Below are 20,058 nucleotides of genomic sequence, written 5' to 3' on the forward strand. Positions count from 1 at the left end.
CAAAACAATAATCACCGGGAGAAGATGGTGTTTTAAAATGTACAAACTGTGGCAGAGTGTTAAATTTTAATGAGAACGTGAACAATGGTACATTTACAGGAAAGCGTTCTCTCTCCCCCGTTTTTAGTATCTGCTAAACACACACAGAGGCACCTGCTGATGCATTCGGGTGAAAATTAGCAGTTAACAGGGAAACGAGTCGATCCATAACAGGGGGCTCTCAGACGCTCTGCTCTGTCATCAGTCTCTTTCTCTTGCAGTGGCTCGTTCTGTTGTTCTGATCCATGCGGCTCAGATCTGAGTGGTATGCAGATTCTTGTTAGTGTCATGAGTTATGCTTCCAATGACCGGCACTAATCCCCTTAAACTTTCATCCCGTTACATTGTCTGCTCACCTAGTGCCAACCTGTAATGATACAACTTTCATAAAGATACTTGCCAGTGAGGCAGTTAAATTAGTGATCTCATAAATGCCTGTGTTATTGCCCAAATGGTGCAGTTTAGATAGAAGTGGTGTAGAATTTAAACATTTCTCAGAAACTCCATAAATGCAGTGTCTGTAAAAAGTGTGACTTTGCTCTCCAGTGACACTCTGCGCTAGCTCTTTCTTCCCTGTCCTATATGTTCATTGTACATGATTTAGAGGTTCTGCTCTTTTCCTCATTTCTGCTGCATGCCAGTGCGGCGTTCAGCCTCAGTCTGCGGTGATGGAAGTTTATATTGACCTATAAATTAGCGCGCCTGCTCTGCCACGTCCAACGCGCCGCGCCTAGAAACGACTCTGTTCTCCTTTAGCAGCAGATGTGACAAGGAATGGCAGATAATTTGTTTTTACTGAGCCCCAGAAGCCTGTCACGCTGCTCTAATGCGTGAATTTATTTGTTTTTAATTTTTGTTTTCCTGAACATGGTGAACACCTTACTTCCTAGATTTGCCGCTTTACATGCACAGAACCATGAAATCCTGCAGATTGCTGCTCTAATTTATTGCAAACAGGATACACTATTAATTGCACTACACCAGGAGGCAGATTAATTTGCATAAATGCATGTAATCAATTGGGAATTTCATTATAAAAAGCCTTTCTAGTCTGATTTACAATGTTTTCTAGAAAAAGGTCTAGTGAAGATGGATAGATTTAATCATTTACATGTATTTTTATAATAATAATAACAATAACAATAACAATTATTTTCATAATTGATTGATCGATATGTTGTTTGGTATATAAAATGATCAAAATAGTTGCCTATTAATCGTTGCTTTAAAAGATTAGGTGACTAGTTGTTCGTTGCAGTCATACTTTTATCCACACTGAACCAGTTTAACCTCCAAATCCAACTTCTGGTCCCTTCATTAATTCATGTCAAGCAAACATCTAACAGATTCTTCCAAGGTTCCTGTATCAACGTGAGAGCATTATCAAAAACCCAAAGTATCCCTTAAGCGGGCTGCTAGTAAGTAATTGCAGAAAACATGCAGTAATGATGTGGAAAAAGCCCCAGAACCGCTAACTTGAGAAATGAAAAGGTTCACCACAAGGATTTTTCTTTACATCTGTCTGTCCTGTCATTGGTGATTGATCTCCCTCTGGCTGGAAACCAGTGATTAGGACACTTTCATCAAGTTGTCTATGTCCTTGACGATTATTTCTCTTCTCCCCTCATCTCTCCTTTGTCTACTCCCCTCACTCATCAATTACGCCGCTGTTTAATGAGCTTGCAAGTACAGCACATACTCTATCCGCCCCTCATCCCCTCACACACCAGCCCTGGTGTCACATCATCCGTACGCTTTGTCCTCTTGCCCCCTGCTGTCTCCAATCCATCGCAATCTCTGTAACAATCAGACTCTCCTTTTTTTTTTCCCTCTCTGACATTTGTGATCTATTCTCCCTCTCTCTCGCTGCTCCTCACTTGAAATGTCTCACTCTGCCTTGAGTTACCTCTTCAAGTCTGTGACAGTAACATATTTCTAGTATCATATTAGTCTGTAAAGTGGTCATGATGAATCACAGACCTTGAGTAACCCTGGAAAATGTTACTTTACCCCCCCCCCATATTTATATATGTAAATAACACCCAGAGCTAAGATATTATCAGCTAATAAATAACCAAAAGACAAAATAGATCAATCAGTAGCTCTGGCTGTTATCTCACCATGGATGGTGAGATAACATACCATATTTGCCTTCAGCACACATTGTATAATTTCCTAGCTGTAAAACCAACTTTAGATGTGAAAGTCTGAAGAGTCTATAGCTTGGGGACAAATTACAAAGAAGGAAGGAAACAACTGATTATTCATTCCTGTATGCATTATTGTTGCATAATAAAAATGAGAGAGAAACACTGAAGGGAATAAATAGAGACAGATGAGAGACAGGAGTGAGGAGAGAGTCCATTAGCTCCTATTAATTACCTCTAATTGGTATTCACAGACGAGCTGCTTCTGAGCCTCGGAGAGATCAATTCTCTGCCCTGGACTCAAAACACACATACACACACACACATGCAACACAACACAACAACAACACACACATGCACACACTCATCACACACATTCTTATTCAGATCTATGTTTTCTAAATGTGTTCCAGATTGCCTGTTTCTTTAGACACCTGTACAATGACTTATTGGTATAAAATATCTAAAGAGCCACTTGGAGCAACTCACTGACTCAGTCCTGGTCCTGGGGCTAGGAAACATCTAAAACATGCAGGGCAGTGGGTCCCCAGGACCAGGATTGACGAACCCTGGAGATGGCCACCTGAAGTTCATAGCATCAGAATGGTGAATAATGGACTTTGGTGGTGGTTGGACTTTGAATATGGCATGGTTGTTGTTGCCAAATGGGCTGGTGTGAGTATTTTTAGAAACTGGTCACCTACTGCCTGTGAAGGTTCTCATTCATCCATCACTCGGCACCAGTTAGGATGGACAGGCCACGTCATACGCATGCCAAACAGCCGCTTCCCAAAACAAATGCTCTTTGGCTAGCTGACGGAAGGGCAATTCACCCAAGGAGAGCAGAAGAAGAGATACAAAGACGACCTCAAGACCCACCTGAGAAAGTGCTGCTTCAACCTCAACATATGGGAGGAGATTGCTCTTAGTAGAGATTTGTGGAGTAGAACAGTCCATGAAGATCACACATTGGCCCGTACAGCCACCCGAATACTCACGAATGACCAGACCATCCGAAGGAAGACAATCTGACTTGGTTCGAGTGATCACCAATGATGATGACTCATCTTCAGTAGTTAGCTTTAGGCAACTGGACTTGTTTGAGTTAGGTTTGAAGACGTTTCACCTCTCATCTAAGAGGCTTCTTCTGTTCAGAACTGCACTGCAGCGGAACTGAAGAAGCCTCTGGAGTAAGAGGTAAAACATCTTCAAACCTAACTCAAGCAAGTCCAGTTGCCTTCAGCTATCTACTGAAGATGCTAATCTACTGGGATTTTCACACAACCGTGTCTAGGGTTTACAGAGAATGGTTTGAGAAAGAGATAATACCCAGTGAGTGCCAGTTCTCTAGGTGAAAATGGTTTACTGAGCTCGAAGGAGAACGGCCACACTGTTTCAATATGATAAAAAGGTGTCAATATACATCAACAATAATTAATTACAACCAAGATATGCAGAAGATCTCCATATGCACAAGTTGAACCTCTAAACAGACTTTAAATTAGTTAAAGTGTTAATGAGTTGGAGGAGCCAAAATGGCATCCAGTAATATGAATTTGAATTTGTTGAAATGAAGCTATTAGATCATCACCTTCCCTATTCTTGACCTTGGTAGCGATTACTCAGCTTTATTTAACATGGTTTATACCGTTGTTCTAGGAGTCCTCTTGGGTGCAGTGGAATTAGCTGAGTTGTCGCTTGAAGGACTGGATGGAAGGTGACTGGACAGAGAGTTAGCTGTTGTGTCTTTGTGCTAAATCTGCCCATTCAAGCAACTGCCGGTTTTTATTGTCACACCAGTGGAGGGTAATTCCAACATGAGGATACCCTTGTACAGCATTTTTTATCTAAATTGGTATTGACAAAAAATAGACTCCACTATGTTGTGTCTCTTCATCGCTGATGGCAAGAGCCAGAGGCATTATGTTTTCAGCTAGTCTGTCTGTCCAGCCCAATTCTTTTATCTCAGAAACCGCTTGATGTTATATATTCGAATAGCTTTGGCTCTGATATTTCTTTGGACTCCAAGAAGAGCTGATCTTATTTTGGCGGTCAAAGTTCGAGGTTGCCGTGACCTCGTTGCTTTCCTGTTGTTGTTGAGGATTCCCTGCAGGGAATTTCATAACTCCCACGATGTCATTGTTTGTTATTTTTGTCATAACTCTGACTCTCATTGGGAAGCAATTTAACAGGGATATCTGATTGCATAAAATCACGAAATGACAACTTATGTCCAAAAGTTAACTGTGATTTCATAATATTCTGTGATTTATGCATTTCTGGACTCTGTTCAGTGCCATTACTTGGGAACAGAAGAGGACATTGTGACCATATTTCTTGCAGCTAGACTCTTGGTGGAGGCTGTAATTCAGGTCGCTGTATAAATTGATTTGCTCTGAGGTCAGATATAAAATTAGGACACCTCTAATGCCACTGTAAAGATAGCCTTCGATTCTTCTGCCTTGTTTTATTCCTTTTGATGTGGTATCACCGACAGATACACATTTGTTATAGGTCAGAAAGTCCAAGGTAATATCTATGTAACCTTTTACTGTACCATTATCTGCTGGTAGACAGATGGTTAAAGGTCCAGGATTCCTCAAACAATGGGACAGTGTTCAAACAGTGGACCTCAGGATTTATGATTGAATTTGAATATCATATATCTTTTACATAAAACCATAGATAAACAGCATTAAATAAACTGGTAAATGTGTTTTGTACACAAACAGATTTTTCTCCTGACCTTCTCTTGACAAACCCCGATTACTTTTGCTAAAGCAATAACTCAGATGCACAAGGAAAATCAATGGCTTCATCTTATAAATTCTTCTGAGTGCGGTTTTCACATTTTTCCTCAGCATTAGATGCTGATCAATTGCCTGAACTGAGTAAAGAAAACATTAGTCTTAACTTAATGACCTGTGCGCAGTCAACATTTGGCCACACAGATGGATTTAAACTCAGAGATTTCTGAAGACTCTGGTTTTATCCTCACAGATCGATTTGATCCCTCCACACACGTTCTACATAAACGTGAGTCACTTACACTGAAGGAGGAGCAAAGCTAATATTATGTCGTCTTGTTTGCACTCGTTGGATTTGGTCATTTTCTGTGTCTTTGTAGATTTTTTCTTTTTGTATCTATTGGTTGTTGTTTTGGGTCTCTGTTGACATTTAGTGTTTATTTGTAAGCATCTTGTAATTCTTTGTTGTTTAGTGTCTCTTTGTATCTGTTTTGTGTCTATTTGTAGTTTGTTTTGACTGGGTTGGTTTGTTTTAAATCTCTTTGTAGTAGTGTTGCCTCTCTGCATTTGTTTTGAGTCTTATTGTAGTTGTTTTGAGTTGCTGATAGCCGCCTTTATAGTTTGTTTCTTTTGTTTCTGCGTTTTCGGAGTTGTTTTGACTGCCTCTGTAGTTAGTTGTGGTCTCTTTGTAGTTATGGTTGTTTCTAGGTCTTAATGAGTTTTAATTCTGCTCATTTTGCCTCTCCTTACAGTCATTTTGAAACTTTTGTTTCCCCTTTCCCACTTTGTCTCTTTCAAAGTCAGTTTAATAGCTGTTTGAACAAGAAGCCTCTGAGTCTTTGGGCCTAGGGTCTGTGTTCCTCAGTAAATGCCGCCAGTTAAATTTTTGAACCTTCATCCTCTCCATCGTCTAACATGAAGGCGAAGTGTGGGGAACTTGAATAATGTGCAGCAGAGTTTAACAACTCTTAACAAGCTTTATTTTCAAGAATCTCCCTTGTCGTCTTTCATCCTCAGGATGGTGACGGACAGCGGTAATACGCTGTCACCACTTAAGAAAGTGTGGCAGCAAAGACATGCTGTTATTAAAGGAACGGACAGAGGAAAAATATACACTGAGCCACTTTTTTTATAGTGTCCCTGTCGTCTTGTCATGTGTGGAACTGGAACTAATCTGATTTTATTTGCTGTCGGATTGGTGCCTGTGTCCAACCTGTGCCGTAGTGTTCATGCTTGTACTTCTCAGCTAAATCTTTGAGGAGCTCTTGTTTCCTGGTTTGCTTTTGCTGTGTGACATAAAAGAAAAGTTTTGTAATAAGTGGTACTTGAGTAGAAATTGTGTTTGCACGAGTGTCTCCATTTGAAATAAGTGTTCCTGTCATACTGAGTCTTTTAAAGGCATGCTCTCAGCAAGGACTTCCACTTTATTGTGAATAAAGAGTAAAAATAAGCTGTTGCTTTTTAAGAGAAGTCTGTGGTAGGTTAGCAGATTTACAAAGGCTCGCGGAACATGATGGGAGATTTAAGAGGGCGCGAGATAAAGCGAGTCGATAAATGAGTGGAGGGGCGAGAGAGAAAGCTGTTGACTAAAAGAAGAGAGGAGAAATCTAAGGTGTGATGGATGAAGAAATGCAGAGAGTGAAATGGCAGCGATGATAAAGAACTTTTAACTGTGTTGAAGAACTTAAAAACTATGGGCAGGATCATTTTTTTCTCTGTGGAGGGCAGCATTGCACCTCTGTTATTATTAGTAGAAGAAGACAAACAGTGGGGGAAAGAGTTTGAGAAACAGGAGTAGAAGGCAACTATGATCAGTCTGTAAAATGGCTTCATATGACAGGATCTACAATGATCTTGTACCTGATTGTGTGTGTGTGAGAGGGAGAGAGAGAGAGAGAGAGAGAGAGAGAGAGACCTTGTCAGGACCTGCAGTCCTAACGGAGGGGTTGAGTGTGAAAGAATGGAAATGAATTCTGTGTCTGCAAAGCTTAAGTGTGTAGCTTCCATCCCCTTATCAGTGACATGCTTATTGATTACCGTGATGACTACTGTTCGATTGGTCTCCAGTGATGAATGAGCCCGGACCTAATTTTCTTGTAGACACACACACACACACTTAAAGATCACTACATGATTGTTTTGCTGTCTTGCGGTCCAAAAGAAAAAGCACAAAATGTCCTCCCACAAGAAGCAAAACAGATTTATTTATTTCCTGTGTCGATGTGTGTTTGTGTTACTGCCACAGACTGCATTTGGGACACGATATTTAACTAAAATCTGTCATTTGGGGTCAGTTTGTCCAATTTATGGGTCAGTAGTTGACGTGTGGGTACGAGCTGGGCAACCTGTGGCTATGGTTGAGGTTAGGGTAAGTCCTCAGGAAGTGCACACGAGTATATGTGATGTCCCTAAAAGTGATTTGTGTGTGTATGAGAGCATGTGTGTGTGTGTTCCAAGGCTACCTCATCTCCTGAGTCGTTTTCCTGCAGCTGAAATTGCCTTGTTTTCCACATGGCTGCATAGCTCCAAAATACAAAGTTAGTGGAGACAGTTGGCCACTGTGCAAGAGGAGACTGATAGTGTCTGCTAATAGACTTGAATGTTGACTTCCCTACTCACATATGGAGAGGGAGGGATGGACTGAGGGAGAGAGAGAGAGAGAAATTCTGCTTATACACAATTCTTTGTCAATCACTGATGAAAACAAACAAAAAACAGTAATTGTCAGTTTTACAGTTGTGGAGGAAGGTCATCATGACACACAGGAGATGTTCGGTTAAACACGGCCGTAATTTCCTTTTATTATCGGTCATGAGTAGTTTTTTGTGGACTGTATCTGAAGTGACTGTGTTCGGTTGTGTTTCTCCTCTGCCTCTCTTATAAGAAACAGAGTGATATCATCTTTTAATTCACCGCTAACTTTGTCTGTTGCTGTTGTTGATTCGTAGTTGTGCTTAACAGAGGAGTGAGGGGGAGTGTGCATCATCAGTATCTCTCTATCAAGTGTTTTGTAATGTGTTGTGGCTTTTCAGGCATGCTAAGTAGGTTGGCGATACCATCACCAATTAGCATTGTGGTGGTTTTTAATCGTTATCCAGGAAAGATCCTAACAGCCCTCAGGAGTAGCAGTCAGACTCACCCGGACTCTGTTCAGACCTGGTATTAACATCCCTTTATTAAATTAATTAGGTAAAAACTGTGGGTGCCAGGGCTGGGTATTGATTAAAAACCAATTTTATACCATATCAATATCGATACGTCGACTTTTGATACTGAAATCCATTAAAAAAATGCAGAACATATTTAGGTAGGTTAAAAATGTTTTAATTTTGTTTTCTGTTCCATGTTTGTGTATGGAAACACACAAACACACACACACACACACACAGACACGTGCATAAGTTGAGTCTTGTTAAAGTACAAATGATTCAGTTTGTGGTTTAGAGAAGTACAAACATATAAACACGTCCACATACTTGTGTTTACTACAAGGAGGGAGGTGGGTTTGTGGCTTGAAAACCACAATTAATCCAGTGCCGTTCTCTTTAGTGCAACCTATAAAGCAATTAATCAGAGTGTAAGTGATGAGAGTGTGTGTGAATTTAGCTGAGCCAGTCGGCGAAGGCTCCAATCCCTCTTTTTTTTAATTTCCTTTCACCTCCCATTTATTTGTTTTTCCGCGGCTGTTGATTGGCCTTAGTGTGCAGAGATCCACTTACAACCTCAGCAGTTGTGACCTTGCGTAGGTTAAAAGTGGATTGCTCCGCTGCTGAAACTGTTGACTCGAAGCCAGTAGTTGTTGTTGTTGTTGTTGTTGTTGTTGTTGTTGTTGTTGTAGTCGTTGTATAACAGCGGAAAAAAAAACTGCTTCTACATTAAATGATATTTGATTCGAGAGCACAGACGCACAAAGAAACGAGTGGACAGCTGGGCACCGAGGCGACTCATGGTCCGGTCAGCGTCAGTCAACATCATCTGTGCTTGTGCAATTCATACACGCGGTATAGTGAGTGTAATGGCTTTACCAGGTCCTTGCAGAATGGTCAATTTACTTCTATATACAGTGTGTGATTTGTTGACACATGTGCGTGACCCTGGAGTCACATTGTGCAGGTGCTCATGCTACTTCATGCACACACACACACACACACATGCTCTCAAGCATAAACCATTGAAATTCAAACTGTGATTGCTGGCGTTCACTGCTCTCTGCCAAGAGAGTGACACTAAGACCTACATGCACACAAACAAACGCGTGCACACACACACACACGCACACACACACATATCATCATTCAGGAGGCAGCAAGTCTGTTCTGAGCTTTAACCTGCCCTTGTCTGCTCTGTTTGGAGTCAGCAGGATTGTCTCTGACGCACACACACACACACACAGGTTTGTGAATCTATTCTTCTTAGGGCATTACATTGACTTCCATTGGAACTTCCAATGGAAAAGCATTATCCCGAACCTTAACCTACATCTAACCACAATTCAAATATTAGCCATAACCCTCCTTGAGGGTTTGTCTCATTTGGACCAGTTTTTTGGTCTCCATGAGGACTCCTGGTCCTGACAGGTTTATGGAAGGCCCTAAAGAGGACACAAACACATTTTTGACCAGCTGTCTTACTAAGGACACTCGTAGACATAATGCATCACCTAGCTCCTTACTTTACCTTAACCTGCACAACTAAGTACCCTCAACCTAACCCAAAACCAAACCTAACTCTAAATCTAACCCTGAAACCTGGTCTTAATCCATAAACAGCCTTTTAAAGGTGTGACGGACAGTGAGGCACAGCCTAAGTGTCCTCGTTTCCCCAAAATGTCCTTGCTTTTTATTGTTTGTAAGCCATAATGGTTCTCACAACACTGTATATGTGCATGCGCGCACACACACACACATCCTTTGAACACATTCTTTGCCATGGAGGAGCAAAAAGAGCACAACATACTGTATCACACATTAAAAAAGAAAAAGAAAAAACAATTATTCACCACTAAAACCAATGATTCTATTAAAGAAGTGGGTGAATCATTTAGAAAATGATCAATAATCAGTTAATTGTTGCAGCCCTAATCATATATTCATTAGGTATGGAAAGGAAATGTGGATTTATGACACAGATGCTACACATGCAGTTGAAAATGAATAGTTGCATTTATCCTGCCATTCATTTGAATAGAAGCCTGGTCTCATTAGCCTGAAATATTGGTGATGGTGAAGTGATGAGACCTACCAATAGTTGGGACTTAAGTGTATTTCTCTACGATTATATAATTTTTGCGAAACTATAATTTCTTTTGGGTTCATCAGTTGAGCACATACTGTATGTAATTGGCTTTTATTCCTGGCCTTTAATGGAGGTGTCCTTGAGTGTTAATCAATACTCCCTTGTGCCCCCCGTTTTGCTACAGTGGTCACCGCGTTGTCACTCTGAGGACAATGAGACTGTGTCCGCAATCACTCCGTCAATTGCTCATTCACCACCACTTCCTCTGTAGGTGACAGTTTACTCAATAATGGGCAGTAAATTGAGACCTGAATGGCGTGTGGGTTTCTCTGATAGGTTTTGTTTAACGCCCGCCTTCTCGTCCTAGAATGAGAAGAAACAACTTTTGACCATTTTATGTCTAGGGTTTCTGTTTAAAAGCAGGGTTTCATCTATCAGCAGAGATGGTAGAAAGCCAGATGACTCATTCAGTAAATAAAATGGGGACCTCAGCGCCACCACGACGTGACCTACGATCATTAACAATTCACTTTGTTCATTTGAGCTAATTTTATCGTCAATTTCTGTCAACAATGTTGGGAAAACTCACACAAGCTTTAAAGGCTTATGTAGGTTGTTGTGTTTGCTTCTTTTCATACTTAATTTGTTAAAACTAAATACTATTTTTCACAAAATTGGGAGACATTAAAAGAAAAAACCCAAAAACATTGATATCTAGAAAACCTTGTGCTGCACAAATGCTCAATATCACTGACCGCTTCACATATTCCAGCAATAACGGATATCAGTAGTCCATGAGCCCAACATCGTGGGTTTATACCAATAGAGATTAAAGTGTAATGACGTGTTTAAAGTCTGAATGAACTTCAGACAGTGGTAGAAGTAGGAGAGTTTCTTGCAACTTTTTCTTTCCCATTTTCTCTGGCATTTTTTATGAAAGTAAGATCCCAACTAAATGGTGCCGAAGGTGGAGATTAAATATGACAAATATGTTATGCTGAGCAAGCTGATTGCATTGATTAATACTATTTATGATGACACAATGCAGACGGCCACAATGACTCCGTCTGTCATGACATTTAATGGAAAAACCGATTCTTGTCTCAACACGTGAGAACGACACCATCAAATTCACTTTCCTCATCTCCTTCTCTCTATGATTTTCTGTTTCCCTTTTTTTAATTCACGTTTTTCTTTCTCTCTCTCCGTCTCTCCTTTACTTCTTTCACTCTCTGAGTGACTTTTTCGCCTTCGCCTCCCTAACACCAATTATACTGTGTCAAATCCATGCATGTCAGTTTCCAGATCCCTAATCATCCCTTCTCTCTTTCATCTGCAAATCCTTTGTTCCTCCCTCACCCCCCCCCCTTTTTCCCTTCCCTGTAACCTTTCTTCTTCGTTCCTCACCCCACCCCAGCCCTCCGTCTGCTCTGCGTACATGCAGCCCATCATTCTTATCCTCCTTTCATTTATCTGTATTACATGTACCTCTCTATCTGCCTTTGATTTTTTTTTTTTTTTTTTTTTTAATTCCCTATTTCAATTTTATACCTGCCTTCCTCTCTAGCCCCCCGTCTCATATCCAAAACTTCATTGCATAATAGTGCTGCCAATTTTTCATAGTGGTTCCCATGTCTGAATTTGCCCTCAAGTCACTCGTCAGTAGAAGTCGCGGCGGTAATCCTCCCAGGACGGACCTTGTCATGCCATTTTTCTGTGAACACTGCACTTACAGCAGTAACCGCAGTAACTGTCTGTCACCCACGACTCGACGACTCGACATCAAACTCTTAATATTGCAGATAATAGCGATATCATGTTGTATATGTCACTTTCTCCTTGACGAATAGCTCCCAAACTTTATATAGCAACGATAGCTGCTTCACAAATGCAGCCTGAAATGAGTGGGTCTGACGGTAAAGCAATAGCACAACATAATTCATCTAAAATGATTGGTTTATTTAAAGTAGAGGCAGTATATGAATCAGTTGTTACTTCATGATTAGCTGTGAATGAAAGGTACACTTACCATTTATGGGCGTTGTTATTTTCAACTCTTAGTCTATTTGATTAAAGAAATCCACAGAGTGACATTTTCACCATTATGGTTTCTGATCCATTCCTGAAACTAAGCAAACGATGGCAGGCGAATGTTGTGACATTAACACTTTGAGATTTGAAGTTGTATAGCGGGTAAAATGTCAGAAAATGTTGAAAAATGTTGATCAATGTTTCTCAAACCTGGAAATGATGGTGTTCTCAAATGTCTTGTTGTGTTTGTGTCCTCAAAATATTCACATTTAAGAAGCTGAAAAATCCGAAAGCTTGTTTTAATTATTACACTCAACACTCAAACCAAATAAGAATCGATGAAACACTGCAGCCCTAGTTAGTTTAGACACAGATTACTGATATGGAGCTGAATGATTTTATGGCTGGATGTCGCCTCAGTCTTCTCATCTTGAGGTCTAATGATCGTTAAAGCCTTTTATATGTTTCCTTAATTAATCGTGTAATTGTCACAGTGGTGCTGACGCTGTTTTTAATTGTATTTTTAATAGTTTTTGAATCTGTTGTCAGTCATAAGCACGATACAAACCTAGCATGACATCAAGGTTTTTGCTGACATCATTCGTACAAACAGTGTCGACTGCCAATAAATGCACCAAAGGAGTCACAGTGGTGACACTATTTGTTGAAAAAATAAACACAAGCAGCCTTGAATTCTCTCTCTCCGTCAGAAAACAAGGGTATGATTAAAACATTGGCATGTTTTGAGTTTTTGCCCTTTTCTTTTCTTCCGTTGTTGTACAGAAGTGATGACTCTCTGTTGACCAATCAGCAGACCGCAGTGTGTCCAGCTCCACCCTTAAGGTGCTTGGACCACTGTGCTAGGTTCCCCAACAGGAGGATGCTAGAAAACTAAGACGTCGTACAATGATTTGGTGGAGACAGCATTAAATAAATAATAAAATAAATAAATAAATCCAGCATTGTTCCACGTTGCATGTCTGAAAAGGCATTTGTGTATAAAGCCACCCATGTCTTGTTTCCCAGGCGGAGAAGACATATGGAAAGGTGTGACTGTAGTAGCGAGGGGGGCGGGCTAAGAGCGGGAGAGAGCGAGACGGGGAGGAGAGAGCGAGGGAGGGAGGCAGGGGGAGGGGTTTGTTTATTTCTGTTGTGGTGTTTTTTTTTTTTATGGTAACTGCGCCTCCTGAGCCCACAGGGAAAAAAGGAAGGGGGGAGAAAGAGAGAGAGAGAGAGTGAGAGAGACAAGGACAGAGATGATGGGGGATGAAGGGAGATGGTTAGCAATATGAGCTGCTGCCAAGAGAACAGGAGACCAACACGGCGAGCGAGAGAAGGGATGGACCGACACATGAACGCATAGAGCGCGCGTCCGTCCGCCGCCGCCACCGCCGCTCACCACCCAAACAATGAACATGCTGTGGTCGCTGCCGGCAACACATCGTCACGGCAACCGGAGCCAGAGGGGTGCGCACTGAGCGAGAATGGCAGAGAAAGGGTGGGGGGAGGAAAGATAGGAAGGATCCATCTACTGGGGAAGATTCCGTCTGTGTGTGTGTGTGTGTGTGTGCGCACTGTAGTGTGTGTGTGTGTGTGTGTGTGTGATTGTTCTCTCTGCTCGATGATGTGTGTCTGTGTGTGGTCGGTGTGTGTTAGCGGCCGGCTGTCTGACACTATGATCTTCTGTAACCATCTAGGTGAATACAAGAAGGATGAGCTGCTGGAGGCGGCGAGGTGAGTAACAGACTCTTTGTTTTCATTTCCTTCTTTCCTCCTCTCTTTCTTCCTGCTTTGTCACATCCCCTCATATCTTTTCCTCATCCATTTTCACCTCTTCACTTCTGTCATCTCATTTTTCCCTGGTTATTTTCCTCTCCTCTGATCCTGTTTTTTCTCTCCTTTTCCTCCTTCCCATTTCCTTGTATCTCCTTGTCTCCTTTTCTCTTGTGTCATACTCTTATTTTCCATTTCCTTCTTTCTTCTTTTCTCCCATTGTTGTCTCATATCTTTTTTTCCCCATGTGTCCACTGTTGATTCCTAACTATCCCTCTTTCTTCTCTCATCCACTCACGTTTGCGCCTTGTTTCTCTTCATCTTCTCCCCTTTATTGTTGTTGTTGTTTTTGCTGCTGATTTTCTTCCTGCTCAGCTTCTCTGGCATTCATTTCCTGTTTTTTTTTTTTTTAATCACATTTGACTTCCCTCTTTTCTCTTGCGTCTTGGCTTTGATTTTTCTCTTGTATTTTCTTCCTTTTTCCTTCTTACCTTCACTTTAATTTATGCTCTTTCCTTTGCATCCGTCTCCTCTTTTCTTCCCTTTTCTTCATTTCCATCCTCTTATTGCTCTTTCATGTATTGTTATTCCTTTCCTCTGTAAACTGTTTTCATGTGAATTTATTATCATGGACACAAACACGCACATATTTACACAGGTTTATGCAGCTTTTCTTAGAATGGAAGACTCTGCATTGGCTTCCTAGTCTAAACAAAGCCCTATCCCTAACCTTAACCAGAACCACAATTCAAATGTTAGTCTTTTGCATGTATACGTGTGTTTTTCTCTGTGTTTACATGCATGTGTGTGCTTTTTTGGATGGAGGTGAGGGGGTTGTTGGCTGTGGAGGCAGTGAGTGCTCAGCCACCCACACACACACACAATCCCAAATGAGTGCTATGATTTTTCCACATGCAAGAGACAGAACACACACACACACACAGGGAAGGAAGCAGCTGGTCCTGTATCACTGTGCTCCAGTGTATTATGGGGTCAGGAAACTGTTAAAGTGTGAACTGTGAACCCAGTGTGCTGTTCTCACAGCTGAGCCACTGATGGGCTCATCACCAGTGTCATTTATGTCGCATTTGGTCAAATAACTCCCACTCACAGCTTGTGGAATATTGTTATTCCTCTGCTTTATTTGTGGCCCAGATCACTTCCCTGGTATGGCAGGAAGAAAATCAGAGAGCAGAGCTGGTGTAATGCTTTTTCTGCAGGGGCCTTTACACAACAATTTATTATTTACACTTCCCACAGGCATGGGGCATGACAGTAACATTACTGCTCAACACTGCACTGTATTCTTCAACCAGTCGATAATTAGGTTTTTCTCTGAGAGCTGTGTGAATAAGCCAGACTGGTTAAGTAATGATTATTGTTCAGAGTGATTCAAAAAGACAATTTGAAATCTGATTTAAAGAGCCAGAGTAAAGCCTTCAGACTTTCACAAGCATTTTGGTTAAAAACTGAATCAGCAATCTAAATAAATACAGTGCTGTGCAAAAGTCTCAGGACACCACCACGTTTGTTGTTTTTATGTCTGTCAAATTCTGTGATCATTGGCATATGGATTGGAATGATGTGACTAAAATTTGGTCTCATATATTAACAAACTCAGACAACGCGTATGTAATTCTCAAGCATGTCTTGAACAAACCTGGAGTAATAGACCTTTTTCAAGGTAGATATTTCTCAGCATGGAATAGTAGGACAAACACAGGTTTGTCACGCCATTTACTTTAAAAGTAATGAGAGTAAGGGTGTGAGGGTAGTTAGAGGGTATTTAGGGTCACACTAAATACTTGACACTTTAACTCGTAGAAGCTGGGTTTTTTTTTTTTGGAAAATATGGAAACAAGTGCATACATGTTTCCATATTTTCTGTTCCCATAAAGTGATAGAGAAAAAATCATACCGTATGGTCATTATAGTATTACTACAGTAACAAACCTCATAGTGGCCTAAGACTTTTGCACAACACTGTATATTATTTCTGGTCGTCTGAACAAGGCCAATGAGTTTAAAGCTGCTAAAATGAATGCTTTGATTGATTTTTGTAGCAGTGGCCTCTGAAACCACGCCTGGAAAACAACACTGTTCAGCTTCAGATCTGAACAGGTGAGCAGTTCTCATGTCCAATAAACAAAGCCAGACTAGGGCTGCAGCTTAATATTATTTCCCTTATTAATTGTCAATATTTGCTTCCGTTGGTTGATAATGTGTCTGGTCCAAAAAAATGTCAGAAAATTGAAAAAGAAAATGTTGATCATTACTTCCTAAAACTAAAAATAAAGACACCTCAAAGTCGTGTTTTCTTCGCCAAACAAAGATTTTCTCTTTTATTATTTCCTTGGTGAAGAAGAGCAAAACCAACCACAAGATTGTTAACATTTAAGAAGATGAACAATTACTACATGGTTACTCGAAAAGTTTGCGATTGTTTTAGTAAATGATTAATAATTGATTAATGGATGAGTTGTTGCAGCTCTATGTTGGAGTCCAACTCACTGAACAGAAACATTCCTTAAAGGTGGATTTCCTTGTTTCCCAAACTTCTTCTTTGTGGAATCACTTCAAACTTGCAGCACATTATGAATTGAGACAAGAGCTAATTTTGTGTGTGACATAACATCACACCAAAGACTATATATTGCGTTTCCAATCGATATTTGTTAGATAAAAGAATCGCAATCCCACTTCATGCATACATGTATTTTGCATGAATTCTTCACATTTATTTAGTGACCAAAACAAAACGTCTGTGGGAATGACTGATGTAAAACCAGCAATCCAAAAACCAAATTTGCTGTTGCTGTACCAAATATGTCAACGTTCAGAAATATTTCCTTTAGTTTCCTTTGTGAATACCTGCAACGACTTCAGTCCTCTCAAATTCAATTTCCATGCCAGATTCCTGCAGTTTCCGCCACTGTTCATTCTCTTTCGTTTACACATTTTCTCCCGAGAGCTCGTAGCCACTCTCCAAAGTTACTGTGTGCATAAATATGCATTCAGGGTGAAGGGATTAGAATGAAGGAGACACCATTATAAGTCAATTTGCCTTCAATAGGGTTGGGGGGGTTTCTTTTATGGTAAAGCAGTTGTGTAATATTGATTCAACACACAGCTTAAGTTATTTATTATTTGTAAAGCTTTGAGATAACATGAAAGTCTGGATTTAAGAAGCAGCTCCTTTTAAAATGATTCACAGAAATGTGTTTTTCTTTCTGTTCACATATTTAAATCCACATGTATTCAGACATGTTTGTGACTCTCTGTCCTTTCTCAACCACTGTGGATGATTTTTATGAGAAAATACCTCACTTTAGAAAAACTAATTGCAGACGCTAAACCAGCTCACATTTACGGCTGTTAACTGCCAGTGTTTAATATTAATACTTGTATTACTGTGTTCACAGTTTCACAAGATTCCCATTAAAATGCATGGAAATGAATCACCTGTGTCCTGGAGTTTTGTGGGAGTGTTTGAACTGATTGGAAGCAAGTCCATGACAACTTGACCAGACAGACATGTGTGAACATGCATACAATCCCTTCACCCTGTTAAATCCTCACGATGTTTGTTTGCATCTTCTTATTGGAAAGAGAAGTTGTGAACAGCGGATGTAAAGGTGGAGAGGAGGGTAAAGGTGGACCTGTCTGGATGAGTTGAGAGTGAGAGGCAAATAAGAAAGAGCAGATAATGGTTGCAGGAGAGTTGGAGGAAAAACACAGAAGCACGGGAGGGAGAGATGGACGGCTGAAAACTGTAGAGGATGTGGATGTTATCGAGTGAAAAATCTATAAACAAAGAAAAGGAAGGAGAGGCCCAGCAGAGGAAAACAAAAGTTAAAAAAAAAAAAAGAAAGTGAGAGGGAGCGAAGGGGAACATAGGAGAATGGAAGAATAATCCTTTTCTCTCCATGTGACAGCCTCTTCCTTTACGGCTGTCATGGCGATGATGGGTGGGATTGGATGCTGCCGTGGCAACACTTCCCAGTGGTCATCCACTGCCAGGGCAGCATGTCTGAGAACCAGGAAACACAAATCAACAACATAAACAAAATCTTAACTCCTCTGTAGCTAAGCTAAGTGTTCGTGTCTCCATTGGATTCCATGTAGCTTGTTGCTGTCACGTTTAGAAGAAAGCAGACACACACACACACACACATTTTTTTGATCCATCCCCTAAACCTTTCTTTACATCGCTCTGTTTCTGCAGATGAAATTTCTCAACCCTTCCCCTTCCAGTCTCAAGCTCCTTATCTCATTCTGCCTCATTTTCTCCCCCACACTCTCCTGCTGAGCGACAGTGCTAATCCTCTATGGTGGTGAATGTTTCCTGTGTGTAATAAGTGTGTCTCTTTGTGTGTGTGTGTGCGTCATAATTTTGCAGGAGTGGGAACGAGGAGAAGTTAATGGCTTTGCTCACTCCGCTCAACGTAAATTGCCACGCGAGTGACGGTCGCAAGGTAAGAGCAGACACAAGCATGTGCACGGGCACAACAACAAGCTTAACGCTATATTTTTTTCACCCCAGGAAAGACAGTAATGTTACAAAACCATTTCTGAATGTGCTTTAAGGCTTTATTTATTTACTTCAACCAGGAAAATAAAACAAACGCTGCTATTGGCAGCTGCAGGCTTGAGTTGAATCAAATAATCTGACCTCTCTCTATACCAGACGGCGGCAGCAGCAGCAGCAGCCGCCTTTTCTGGTTGTCAGTGTCATTAAGATAAACAGCGAGAGACGCAAAGCAATTCAGTAAATGAATTTGCACTCTTGCTGAATAATAACAAAAACAGTATGTTTCCTTGCACAGTTACTGTAGCTCAACCATGCCAGTGACTACATTTTTTGATTCTTAATATGCAAGTTCTAGGTGGGAATAGTGTGTCTGCCTCCACTAGAGTAGATGGAAATATGCCCCCTTTCACCTTGTCAATATAAAGCATTTTTGGTTGACCATGTGCAGCACCTCTCTCTGTCTTTTCATGCAAACCTCACACTCAGCGATGGCTATTTTCTTCTTCCTGAAACAAAAAAGAGTTGAACTGCAAATAATAAGTCAGTAGTTGTTGTTGTTGTTTTTTTGTCCCTTTTTCTGTTGATTGGTGAATATATGAAATGGGAAGAGGCTCTGACTTGGGAGAGCTTTTACACAATAATTAGTTTTGCATAGAGTGAGGAGCAGACAGCAGTTGTCAGAAAGCAGGTTTCTCTCAGTGATTGTTTGCATAGTTATTTTGGAAAGTGCATTATAAATAACACTCGACAAATAACACTCGACAATCGCCAAGGATGGAGTACAGGTTTTTACTTTACCTTCTCTTTGGGGTTACCCATGAAAAGCTTGGTTGCACACTGGCAGAAAATGTACAAGAAACATGAGAACTTGACTAGATGAAAATCAGTAAAACCCTGTCTGCTGTCCATATCCTACACTACTGTGAGATGCGGCTGAATTTCTGATCACGTGACTTCACACAGACGCAAAAAAAAGCCCTTTTCCCAGTTTCCACTATTTAAGTAACAACTTAAAAATTTAAAAGGTTGAATGATTTTTTTTCCCCGAGATTCACATTTTGGGGCAGTCGGTCTAATAGAAATTCAGTTAACTGTGTTCGGAACGAACGGTCATCTCGGAGCAGTTCTCCTGAAACAACCGTGGTGTGAAGGAAAGCCAGGCTAATTAAGAGCCATTCAAGTGTGGATTCATTTCCAGTGGCGTGATGCAAAAACAATTTGGACACTTTTGAGGGAGGTTCATTGAACATGAATGAGTTTCCTGTTGCCGGTCATGTCTTCATTGTGTCGAGTGTTTAATTACCTTTATGTCATACTTGCTCGAATAATCGTAGATCAGCGTAATGACCAGCAAACGCTGTGTTTGCAAGTTAATTCTGATTCTCATTAGGGTGCACAGTGAGACTTTAGGGCATCAGAAAAATGCTGGGCGTGCTTAATGGAATGCTAGGTAACATTAAAAAAGTATAAAAGTACATTGGCCAACAGAGGAAAGTGCTGTATTACATCGCTTTGGACTTGGAAAAAAAAAAAAAAAATCTGTGAGCACAGCATC

At 40.7% G+C, this 20,058-nt stretch overlaps 1 protein-coding gene across 1 annotated transcript in view; it reads left to right on the forward strand.

Annotated features, from left to right (window-relative positions):
- Window positions 1–20,058, forward strand: part of LOC122758024 (poly [ADP-ribose] polymerase tankyrase-1-like) — an 83,261-nt gene that overhangs the window by 12,781 nt on the left and 50,422 nt on the right. Inside the window, exons 5-6 of the mRNA XM_044011806.1 lie at window positions 13,897–13,933; window positions 18,372–18,447. Of these exons, the coding sequence (XP_043867741.1) occupies window positions 13,897–13,933; window positions 18,372–18,447 (113 nt within the window). The remainder of the gene's footprint in view (window positions 1–13,896; window positions 13,934–18,371; window positions 18,448–20,058) is intronic.

Source organism: Solea senegalensis, linkage group LG21, assembly GCF_019176455.1.
Source record: "Solea senegalensis isolate Sse05_10M linkage group LG21, IFAPA_SoseM_1, whole genome shotgun sequence".
NCBI classification, from domain to species: domain Eukaryota; kingdom Metazoa; phylum Chordata; class Actinopteri; order Pleuronectiformes; family Soleidae; genus Solea; species Solea senegalensis.